This window comes from Labrus bergylta, chromosome 11, assembly GCF_963930695.1.
Source record: "Labrus bergylta chromosome 11, fLabBer1.1, whole genome shotgun sequence".
Classification (NCBI taxonomy): domain Eukaryota; kingdom Metazoa; phylum Chordata; class Actinopteri; order Labriformes; family Labridae; genus Labrus; species Labrus bergylta.
Genome location: NC_089205.1, coordinates 29,995,055 through 30,007,554, shown reverse-complemented (window position 1 = coordinate 30,007,554; position 12,500 = coordinate 29,995,055). Strand labels below are relative to the sequence as shown.

The 12,500-nt window shown below is 41.5% G+C and overlaps 2 protein-coding genes across 2 annotated transcripts in view; one reads left to right on the top strand and one right to left on the bottom strand.

Moving 5' to 3' along the window:
* col4a4 (collagen, type IV, alpha 4) overlaps positions 1-7,210 on the top strand; it is a 41,504-nt gene extending 34,294 nt beyond the window's left edge. The window contains exons 43-47 of the mRNA XM_065959916.1: positions 1-209; positions 1,132-1,248; positions 2,239-2,427; positions 2,770-3,053; positions 3,506-7,210. The exon at positions 1-209 is cut by the window's left edge and continues 40 nt beyond it. Coding sequence (XP_065815988.1) covers positions 1-209; positions 1,132-1,248; positions 2,239-2,427; positions 2,770-3,053; positions 3,506-3,751 — 1,045 coding nt within the window. The 3' untranslated portion in view covers positions 3,752-7,210. The remainder of the gene's footprint in view (positions 210-1,131; positions 1,249-2,238; positions 2,428-2,769; positions 3,054-3,505) is intronic.
* A 1,436-nt stretch (positions 7,211-8,646) lies between these two features.
* Positions 8,647-12,500, bottom strand: part of exoc3l2b (exocyst complex component 3-like 2b) — a 54,293-nt gene continuing 50,439 nt past the window's right edge. The window contains exons 14-15 of the mRNA XM_065959917.1: positions 12,375-12,496; positions 8,647-10,683 (exon numbers count right to left, since the gene is read on the bottom strand). Of these exons, the coding sequence (XP_065815989.1) occupies positions 10,380-10,683; positions 12,375-12,496 (426 nt within the window). The 3' untranslated portion in view covers positions 8,647-10,379. The remainder of the gene's footprint in view (positions 10,684-12,374; positions 12,497-12,500) is intronic.

Genomic DNA, 12,500 nt, shown 5'->3' with positions numbered 1-12,500 from the left:
TCGGGGTCCTAAAGGTTGTTCAGGTTCCTCTGGCCCTCTAGGACCAAAGGGATTTCCAGGACCGGATGGTCCAAAGGGGGAGATGGGACGAGTCTCCGACTGTCCTCCTCACCCCCCAGCCCCACAGGGAGCCCAAGGACCACCTGGTCCCCCCGGTCTGCCCGGAGATCCTGGCATCGAGGGAGAAATTGGGCTGCTTGGACCAAAAGGTAGAAAATGCGAAGGTGGAACTGCAATCAGGTCCAAAGTTCACTTTGTGCAGTGTGACTCTGTTGTATGTATTCTTGTTGTTGTCTGTCTGTTTGGATATCTCGTCCTGTAAGCATGAGTCTGGTTCTGCTCGAGGTTTCTGCCTCTTAAAGGAAGTTTTCCTCTCCACTGTAACGTTGCTTAATATTGCTTAGTGCTCATGATGGATTAAAGGCTTTATATGCGCCTTTATATTAACCCTTAAATATAATAGAAATCAAGTATATCCTCTGAAAATAACTCTGAGTCATGACTGTCTACAATGGGTGTAACACCCGAGTCCCACTGTCTGTGATGTTTTCAGAGTTTTCAGAGTCCTATCTTCAGTTTGTTTACATCGCCTGGACGGCCGGCTGACTCCTCCCCTCACATATAAAAGTTGTTTAATTGAGGGACTAGAGAAAAGAAGAATAACATACTGTACTCACTGCTTAACTGTGTTTCTAGATCACGCTCATTTCAGGTAAATTTACATGCAGTGTGAAGATACCAGCATAATAAAGATCTCTAGCATTAGCATGCTAACACAACAATGCAGCGCCAGTTGTTTTGGTTTCATGCTGGTGCTCAAGGGCGACATCTGCTGGATCAAAAAATCACATTTAAAGCCTTTAAGGGGGAACTCAAACAACATGAAAAACATCTCAGCATGACTACATTACAAATGTAATGTAATAAGCCTTTAACGTTGGTTCACCGTAAAGTGTCTTTAGATCTCTTTTTTTTATGATATGGTGCCATTCAAATGAAAATGTCTTGATAAGAAGCGCTGACTTCCCCACAGTCAGCAGCTCAGGTTCAGTCAGATCAAACTGTCCGATGTGAACCTGCTGACATCAGTTTTAATCTTTGGGTACTGAGAAAGCTCATGTTGGGTTTCAGGTAAAAAGGGGGACATTGGGTGCGAGGGACCAAAAGGCGAACCGGGGCCCCCAGGTTCAGAAGGAGATCGAGGAGGGCCGGGCTGGATGGGGCCGGCTGGAGTTACAGGAGACAAAGGTGAGAGCTGCACCTGTCTGCTTCTCTTCCTCTTTTTGTTCTTCCATCTTTTCTTTCTTCTGTTCATCTTCGTTACAACTGATGTGAGACCCCAATAAGACGGACCAAATACAGTCAGACACACAAACACGTCTGTTATTCTTAACAGGATCCATGTTGAGGCATGTTAGGGCAAAACGTGAAGCCCTGATTTCAGCGACTTTAATGTGACTTGTTAGAAACACTCAAACTCCAAAACTATGGAACGATATACCTCAGCACAATAAACAGGCCTCTTCTTAAGACCCATCTCTTTTCCCTGGCCTTTGGCACACAGTAAAGACGTCAACTTATTTATTTATTTGATCTGTTTTTTGCGTGCCTATTCATTTTACTTGTTTTATGTCTTTTAAATTGATTCTGTATTTCACATGTAGTTTTTTTTTATCTCGTGAGCTGTTATGTATTTTATTTATTCTTCTGTACAGCACTTTGGTCAACTGTGGTTGTTTTAAAGTGCTTAACAAATAAAGTTGGATTGGATTGGAAACTGTCACTCAGTGAAGACGGATGAACAGCTGCATCCACAGCTGAAACAGAACACCATCAGTGAAATCCTGGTCATTCATTTGGTTTCAAATTTGGGTTCAACCCGACCGTAATCATCCTTCACCTGCAGATATATGAATATGAAGCTAAATGGATGTTGGATAAATGCTGATATGTTTCTGGGTTTCATTCAGCTCTTTGTCTTTCCTCTTTTGCTTTAAACACTGACGGTTTGAAACCAAAGACAGCTCAATTATTTGCCAAAACTTGAGACAGAAACCACGACGCTGCTGGAGACCAGATCTTGTTCCTGGTCTCCAGGTCCTCTGTTCACATGCAGAATGTGTTCATGGAGTTTAAGGTTAAATTAAGATCCAAACTTCTTCTGAGTTTGTGTTTTTTCTTCTTCTTGTATCTCCTGTGTGGTCTCATGTTACTTCCTGCGGTCTTTGTGTGTCTCAGGTGATCCAGGTCCAGTGGGTGACCCCGGTCAACCCGGGCCGAACAGGAAGTTGAACTCAGGCTTCCTGTTGGTGGTGCACAGCCAATCAAAGATGATCCCTGCCTGCCCTTTGAACTTGAGGGTGCTGTGGGTGGGCTACAGTCTGCTGTACCTGGAGGGTCAGGAGAAGGCTCACACTCAGGACCTGGGTACTGACACACACACACACACACACACACACACACACACACACACACATTAACACACACTAATAAGAGTGATTCCACATTGTTAGAAAACAATTATATTTAAACTGTGAAGGGGTCTTGTGCTGTATTTTAATACATTTGATAGTTTTGCATCGATACAGTTAATAATTTCAGGATATAGTGATCTACAAAGCCAAAAAAACAAAACATTAAAGTCCCTTTCGCTTGCTCTTTTGACAAAAAAACTGAACTGAAGCAAATGTCTAAACTTACACGGGGGTCCAGAGGGTTAATCACATGTATTTTATATTAGTAATCTGTTTGTTGTGATGATACCTGCAGGTCAGGCGGGCTCCTGTATGCAGGTGTTCTCCACCATGCCGTTCTCCTCCTGTAACATGGGAACCTGCTCCTATGCCAGCCGCAACGATAAATCCTACTGGCTGTCCACCACGGCGGCCGTACCCAGTATACCCGTGGGTGGAGCTGCCATCGAGGATCACATTAGCCGCTGTGTGGTGTGTGAAGCCCCCTCCTCACCTGTCGCTCTGCACAGCCAGACCTCCACCCGGCCGGACTGCCCCCCCTACTGGACGAGCTTGTGGGAAGGATTCTCCTTCCTCATGGTGAGTGTTGCAGAACTGAAATAATACTACTGCTGATACTGCTACTTAAATAATTGCTATTAGCTTCACTGCTTATTCTACTAAATGAATTACTACAACTTCAACAGCTATTAAATGGTATCTATGGTATGTTTATCAGACAGACAGACAAGGGTCTTCCTCTCAAATGCAAAAACATGAAGGGTCATTCCAAACATTTTTAACCTGGGCTGTATTATGGAATATTTTGTGTCTATAAAACCAGTAGGAACAGATGAATGAAATTGCTCTAGTAGTTTTTCTTCAGTCGAAAGCAATGTCTGGATTGCAATTTGAACCACAGAAAGTGTGAAAAGCATAAATACTGGAATTGGAAATTGGAAAGGACTACACTTGCTTGCTCTCAGCTGGTGCATGGATCCGTCTGGACTAAGCTAGACTGGTGATGATGTCACTCCCTGTGTCTGTTGCAGCATACAGGTGCAGGTGATGAGGGAGGCGGCCAGTCTCTGACATCATCAGGTAGCTGTCTGACAGACTTCAGGGCCCAGCCCTTTGTGGAGTGTCAGGGGCCCAGAGGGACCTGCCACTACTTCGCCAACATCTACAGCTTCTGGCTGATCCAAGAGCAGACAACCACTTCCACCTCCACAACGCTGACCCATGGCTGGGAACAGAGGGACAAAATAGGGAAGTGCAATGTCTGCATGAGGGAGTGAGGAGGAGCAGCACCTCCTCCTCCTGCAGAGTCTGAGAGGACGGACAGGACGAGAAACGTTTGTTTTTCTCTGTGAGGAGAGAGAGTCACATTTGGAAGATGCTGACAATCAATCAATCAATCAATCAATCAAATAATCAATCAATCAAGTTCAGGTTAACAGGGGAGCCTCAGAGGCGCACAGATTAGTTTATTTAACTTTTTAGCAAACACGACAGAAGACAAGTTTAAACTGGGTTTGTAGATTTTATCTTTAAGTGTGAATCAAGGCTTTAAATATCTCTTTGAATTAAACGAAAAACAAATATTCGATTTAAATACTGGCATAATTTCCACTAGAAAAATCAGTTTGCTTAAAGCTCAATCAGCCTGGATTAATGATCTTTTCAGCCAAGGGTTTTTAGTCTACATGTTTACATTAAATATAACATATTATATCAATGACTAACCTGAAAATATAAAGGGCTAAAAATCGATCCCTGTGGAACCCCATAAGCGTAACGAAAGTAAGACTGAGTTTGAGTTATTTTGTGCAGCGAGTGCAGTTATGACTTAAGTGTGACCTGTAAGTTACATGGAAACTGTCACTCAGTGAAGACAGATGGACAGGAGCTCCACATCAAAGACAGAACACCATCAGAGATATCCTGGTACTGATCCTAGCTAACAGGTCACTGATCAGCGAGGAGGAAGGAGATTAACAGAGCTGAGAGAGACCAAGTGATGATTTGATTGGTTTGCACGTGTATCTTGGAGAACAAATATTTGCAGGCTGTGTGCAACAATTACAACCAAATTTTCCTGCAGTCGAACCTGCGGTAGACGAAAGGTTGGCTTCACTTTTGGTCCTAACACAGCTTAAGTAAACTTTAGTAAACAGCTACAACTTAGCTCCAACACGGGGCAGTCAACACTGTCTAACACACCACTTTGTAATGATGAGGTGTAATGTGAACGTATGATTTTTACATTGAAGATTAACCTTGTGTAAAGGAAAATTGGTGCTTCTAAGTCAATGAGTGTGAATATCTAACAGATTACACTGTAAATTCAGTTATTCGTCTTGTTCAGTACAAAGAATAATTTATCCTTAAGATCCTTCAGCCCCAGTTTAAATCAGCTGTTTTGTGACGTTTGCTGAATTGAACAAAGATACAAAAATAGTTTAAAAAGAAGTCATATTTATTCCCTTTTAGCTAATTAATACAAATCAGTTATTTAAAAAATTCTCACTATCACTGATGTTCGAGGTGATTTACTTCCTGTGACATCATTGTTTGGCAGCATTAACGTGACATTTTCTCCTCAACCGTAAGAACGACGTTGAGCACCTGAGTGAACAGTAACCCCGCCTCCAGCCCGACCCATCCCCCAACCAGAACTGCACTGAAAATCTCTCTGATAGGTCGGCGGAAAACGCGTTCTGATTGGTCAGCTGAGAGGCAGTGACTGCATGTCAGTGGACAATATTTTGTTAATAAGTAGGGCCAGAATTGTGTGAGAAGCTGTGAATATATTTGACCTTGAAACATGTTTTTGTCCAGATGTGTTCAGAGCGCCCCCTTCAGCTCGCCTGATTTATTGTTCTTTATTCATGTTTTAAGTTTCAGTGTAAAAACAAAGAGGGCGGCAGTCAGATTTAAACACGGTAATGACTTAACCCAAGGTTGTTGTTTTTTTAATCACGACAAGACGTGAAGTGACAATCTGTCCTGTTACTCTGAGTCTAAAAAACTGCAGAACGGAACCAGAACTAGAACCAGAACTGAATTTAAGGACTCAATCCCACTCGTCTTCATGTGTTTACACTCAAATTCACTTAAAAATGTAAGCATGATTGTTTCATTTAAGATTAAACGAAAGGTCTGTAGTCGGCGTCATGATACAAATGTTTTAATACTTAAAAAATAAATACAGTAGACAGCTTGAAGTCCTTTCATAAAAACGAAACTTTACATTTTTCTTTAACTTTTAGAAAAATATCTCGTAAAATCTTCGGTGGAATTTTTCTTTGGTCTGGTTTCAGTCCAGTCCTGGTCCTGGTCCTGGTTCTGTTTTATTGCTCTGTAATTTGTAAATAAGTTTGAACTCGACCGTTTTATATTTTTACTGTAAATGTCATCAGAGTATTTATTTAGCCTGAAATTACTGTTGGTGCTATTTGACGTTTCTTTTGTTCATTCGTCAAATCTTGATTTGGTAAACAATGTCACAGTGAAGCCCCGCCCCTTCTCCTCAATCCTAGAAAATAAACTTGGCAAATTTAAATTTGCACATTGAGCATTGGAGGACATTGATCTCTAGTTTTTTTTTAATTTAGAGAATTTATGTTAATGTGAACTTAATTAATAAAGTCAATTTACACTTAAAAACCTCTTGAAGAAATGTATGCCACGCCCCTTTCACCACATCCTGTATGCTGTCATAAACTGATGTCATTGACGGTCGGTTCCATCCAAAATGTATTCCAAAAAAGGATAAAAGAAGTGATTCTGTTCAGACTCTTAAATGCACTGATTGGATGCCTCGAAGCTTGAAAGTAGATAAACTTAACTGCAGCTCCCATGGTGCTTTGCTTTAATGTGTTTAGTTCAGGGCATCAGTTGATCTCCATTAATATGAGACTCCAGGTTCAGAGCTGTCAGAAATTAAAAAAAGAAGAAATGAGGTGGGCAGGACTTCATTGGTACCTGAGGAGGGGGAGGGGTAGAAGTCACTGTGACATTATTGTGTTTTTTTATTGTATTTAAATCTGTCTGATATTTTAATCTCTGTAGGAGGAAACTTCTCACTAACACTTGTGAAACATTTTACTCTGTGGACGGAAGACTTCAATAAAAATCCATCAAAGCTTCACCCCCCACTCTTTGTCTTGTATAATTTTAGTGAAAAAAAAAAAGTTTTAGACTGATCATGAAGAATCATTGCTCTGTGACGAGTCACCCCCCCCTCCCCCAAACAAAAAAAAACAAAACAGAGACAATCCATGTACTTAAAAAAAGAATATTATTAATATATTATTATTCTTTTCTCTAGTCCCTCAGAGGATATACTGGATTTCTGCTACATTTAAGTGTGAAAAATTGCATATTCTTCCTTTAAACTTTGATCTGAACACATTGTTCAACCACAACTTAAATCAGTTTGTCAAACCGTGTCAAAGTGTTGGAGCCATGGATAAATTCAAGTGTATCTTTGAATTATTTTTTAAGGTTAAGGTATGTAATGGGTTGTATTTCTGTGTTTTGGGTCATTTTTAATGATATCACTTATTGTGGGATTTGAGTAGGCGGATAGCAGGTCACATGGGTATTGGCGGGGATGTTGTATTGATTTAACTCCCCAGTTCACCTTTTGTTCTCAGTGGAAGAGAGAGGTCGAGTTGGGTTGCCGTATTTTTTGTTGACCGCCATTGTTTGGTGCCCCGAGATTACTTTGATTATGAGTTAATGCACATTATCATGAATTGATTATCTTTTCCGTTAATAAAAAGTCAAATGTATTTATCGTATCTCAGTGATTCTTTTTTAGTAAGTGTGTCAAACAAGATACTAGGCCCAACCTCAGCCTCTCAGCGACATCATTGTACCGGAAAGTTGCAACACATACAGTAGATATGAACAAAGATTTTAACCTGCAATTAATTTATCAAGCTAGAATCCAACCCTAGATCTTGGGATTAACACATGGGCATCTTGGGAAAGTCTTTCCACCTGATTGGCCAAAGATTTTCCACATCACATTACACCTGATGGGAAGAGCGGAGAGAGTCCTTCATTTGCCATTTGCTGTCTCCATTTGGCAAATCCTTTGGAACTGATCTGTTAGCAGACAACTCGTGACGCAGGAAGCACAATGGACATTAATGAATCTCAGTTGCTGTCGAGAGATCTCAGGAAGATTTGATGAATTTTTGAGGTACTGACAAGTCTTTAAAGGATCTGTTTCCCCGTCTTGATCTCCGGACTTACAGTGACTTCTTGGATTGCTGTGCTACCCTGGGTTAGTGGGAAGAATGGCAGTTCTCTGCAGGGCCAGCAGAGGCTGCCATCTAACAACTTGTCCTCTTCCTGTGTTGTCCTCTTTCCAACATACCACAGCCCCATTCACCCTCTTGGATGAGTCCCTACAGCTTGTCAGAATCCATCTCACAGCCTCATACCCATTCCTTCTCTCAACTGCAGCCCAAGGTAACTTTAAACTCTCCCTCTGGCTACCTCGAGATATCTGTATTCATATAGACTCTGGACTGGACTTGATTTCACAGGTGTGGACTGGAGAGTACAAGTCTGGACTGATTTAATGGATGGATCCAAGAGGATAAAGTGCAACCAGACTCTTAGCACCTGTTTTCAAATGTCCACTCAAAATATCAGCTTCCAGGTTTTCAGTACAAAGGTACTCTGGAAAACCCCTCTCTGGAACAACACAACCATCACATCAGCTGGACAACAGGTCAAATTCTTTCTTGGAGAAAAGTGTGTAACCAAAATTGTATCTTGCATGTTCCCTTTGCTCCATCTGAGTCTCTCACAGTTTCCTACACTGTCGTCTCCAGATCTTGAGTACCCCGACCTTTCTTGAGCTCCTCCTTGTTAACCATGATCTCAAGCAGAAGTTCAGCAAAGCCAGGGTGAAGTCTCTTTCTCCTCATCTGTCGCTCGCCTGTGTCATCAACCTACTGAGGGAGGTAATACTCTTTGGATCCAAGGCGAAGAGGAACTATGTAGAATATTCCTTGCGGCCAGATTCAGTCTGTCTTCCTCTACTGCAGCCATCTTCTTTGTAGAAAACAAAGCCTGTAGACCCTTTTTTGACTATCAGACTTAAAAACAAAAAGACACACAAGTCCTTCAGGAGTAATTCATTCATTGCACAAATTGAAGAACAGCGGTCGGTGATCTGATCTGTTTTATTGTCATTAAAAGCTGATCTGTACAGAAAGATTAATCTCATACATCCACCTTCATACAAGACTGAGAACAGAAAAGAATAATGCAAAGAATAGAAACATGTTTTCAGAGTGAAGTGCTGAAAAGAGTTAATTACAAACTAGGGATGCACAGATGGTGAAAATCAGGACCGATTCTGATACCAATGTTTAAAATAACAATTTAGCCGATTCCAATGTTTCTTTTGGTGTAAGACTCCCAACAATGCCAACATTTTCCCTCGTGACTGTCCATGAAAAGTGAATCCAGTGATTGCATGAAGGAATCATCTGTAGAAACAGATTTGATCGGGAAGGAGGAAGTCAAAACAGAAAAAAAATACAAAGAAATGTTTTTGAATCTCCAGTTCTGTCTCTCGAATACAGTGAGCGTTCCCATTTTTTCATAAACAAACAGAAAATATTAAGCAGTACGAGCCAGCAAAGAGAAATAATAAAGCTCTATTTAACTCTGTATCCTATATATATATATATATATATATATATATATAATAAACCTCATCACACCAAAGAGCTCCCACTGAAATCACTGCTTTAAATACACCGTCAGCATTATAGAGACTCAGATCGTCTAGTACCTTTGATTAAATCTTACATTTTTTATTGTGTGCAACCATTAAATCACGCCTCTCATGGAGTTTCTTCTGTGATTATAAATTCAACTCCACATCCATAAGAGCGCCAACAAGATATTCTGCCTCCCCCCCCAAAAAAAAGAACACCTTCATTTCCATCCAAAGCGCAGATGAAACAGATCCTGATTAAGTCCAGTCTGGAGCTCCTGGATCTGATTCTGGGTTCCACATTAGTTAAAATAGATCCAGTATGCACAGGCGGTAAAGTGACAGCAGTCCTAATGATCTTATTGGTTCAGCCCTCTTGTCCTGTTTGTCTAAAAAATGCACATTACATTAATTCAGAGGATTTCTCTCATCGATCATCTATTTAAATCCAGAATTCCTGCAGGAGTATATCAGGGCAGGTTGCTCTGAAAACAAACAGGGAAGAAGCCGAATGTGAAAGAAGAGATCCCACATGAACAAAAATCGTCTGAGAACACATACAATGTTCTACATGTTACGTGCTAATCTAATAAAAAAGACTTTCCATCAAAGACTTGATAAAAACAAGCTTTTGTTTTCAGCAGATGTAACCCTAAATTCAAAGGTTAAAAGTGCATCCTTATATTTTAGAGTATTTTCTGATTACAGATCAATTAGCCATTTTAACCCAAAGAGACAAAAGGGAACTCTTACTGATCAATATTTAATCATCAGGCACCTGATTTTTTGGGTCCAGTTTTTGTCCTCTGATCATTACTGATCGCAGTCCACCAGGGACTTCTGTCTTTTCCTTTCGTTTTCCTATGTGAGTGTTTCCTCTCAGCAGGAAAAGCACAGATTACTTTCATCAGACGATAACTGTCTCTCTCAGCCAGTTTTAAATCAAGGAGTCAGAATGATTTGAATACTTCTTATCATACTATTCCCAAAGTCTACGTTCGACATTTTAACTATCGTTATATCATTTCTACTTTCTTTGTCTTTGAGAGAATCGAGACACACAAACATATTTTTGCTGGACTGATGGAAAGCTTCCATCAACAGTGGTTCAGTTGATAATTGTTGTGACTGTGCTGAAAGTAGAAAACAATTCAGACCCCTCAAAAGTTTCCTCTTCAGAGAACATCATCAGGGTTTTCCTGGACAGATGTTCGGGTCTTGCGGGGTCGCGGCCGCAGCGTGCTGAAGCAGGACGAGGCGGTGAGGGCGATGCGGCTCAGGCCCACGTTCAGGCAGTGAACCTCAGAGGTGACCGGCACCTCTGAGAAGAGGGCGTGATCCCGGGACAGGCGGGCCAGTCCGCTGCCACTGCCACCGCCATCGCTGCTCTCGATGTCTTTGACGATGTTGAGAATCTCCTGACGCTCCGCCTGGCGAGTCATCCCTCGGATGTTCAAAATGGCCGACACATGCTTCTTCCTGAACAGAGAGAGGAAGAAAAAAGTGAAGGGCATGTAGTGATAGACAAGTCGATTTTCAACGTTTTGACTTATTCTTTGGCCTGAGGGCCTGAGCACAGTTACCTCATAACGTCTTAATACAACACACTCATGGCTTTACGTGATCATGAAGTGTGCTTAGCTACATAAGATAAGATAAGATAATCCTTTATCCAGCCCAACATTAATCACCTCCGACTGTCCCTGACACCCACCAGTAACGCCATCCTCGTTAACACCCTGGTTACATCTCGCATTGATTACTGCAGCTCCCTTCTCTTTGGTCTTCCTCTCAAGTCCATCCACAAACTTCAACTGGTCCAGAACTCTGCCGCTCCAGAACACCCTCCATTAATCCCATCACTCCTCTCCTTCAGCAGCGTCATCGGTTAAATATCACATCGACTTCAAGATTCTGCTCCTCACCTTGAAGGCCGTCCATAACCTCGCTCCTTTGTACCTCTCTGACCTCCTGCACATCAACAAACCAACCTGCACTCTCAACTCAGTGCAACACCTGACCCGCCCACCTGACCACCATGGGGTCCAGAGCCTTCAGCCGCTCTGCCCCTCCCCCGCCTCTGGAACTCCCTACCACCAGATATCCGTAACATCGACTCTCTGCATTTTCACATCTCATATCACTGGCATATCCAGTCCATCATTCTCCATCCTGTCTCATGAATCCTCTACACAATGATTTAATATCCTGTAAATGTGTCTTTTTAATGTTAACTCGTATGTAAGTCTAAGTCAGTAGAGTCTGATGTCTTAGAAGAGGGCGATGTAACAGATGCAGCTTCCTGTAAAACAAAAAGGTCTCTGATGTTGTCACAAACTTAGAATAACAATCTGAGCCTGTCGGGGACAACAACAACTTTAAGTGGACACACTTTGACCCATCAAGACACTACAGCCTGTTTCATGGCTACGGGCTGAAACAATCTATTGGTACTTTACCAAACATGTTTGTACCTTTTATTGTTTTAGACATACAGTATGGCCCAGGTTTTAAACTTCTGTATTGACCCTTCATGTTTCAGCAGCTTTTTAAGAGTTCAAGAAGAAAATGTACTCATAGGATATTAGTGGAGTCGGGCTGTATGAGCAGACTGCAGAGAGGCGTCTCACAGGACACATTGTGGAGGTAAATATAATACATACAGCTATTAGGAGAACAATAACAAGAGTGCCAGACTTAATATAGAACACACACACACACACACACACACAGACACAAAGGCTCAGTGGGTTAAAGGTGACATTTCTCAGCAGTCGGGTCATTATCCGAAAGGAAGGAAAGTGTTTATGTGTTAATGCTTTGTCTTCAGTTTCTCTTTCTCACACATACCATGATCTTTCTGTAGTTTCCCATCAGATTATACTTTTTGCCCTCTTCACACAGGACTGATGACACTGGGGCATTGCCAGTCATTTGTAGTAATAAAATAGTAATGTAAGAAGCAATCAAAAACTGGTCTTAATACACAACAAGGGCAAAGAAACGGGTTTATCTGTTTAACTTTTAACATTGAAAAGAAGCAGAGGACTACAAATTTGAAGGGTTAGGGTTACATAAGAGGAAAAAAGTAAAATAAGACAAAATGCAATAATGACTATTAGGAGAAATGGAAGAACAAGAGGAGGGTTTGTTGAATGTTTTTTTTGTACCTGACGTCTGGAAACTCGCGAACCAAAACTCCGACCTCCATCTGGATGGAGGGGACGTCCTCCAGCTGGATGATCTCTGAGATGTGAGACAGGGCGCTGTCCAACCAGCTGGACAGAGACTCCTGA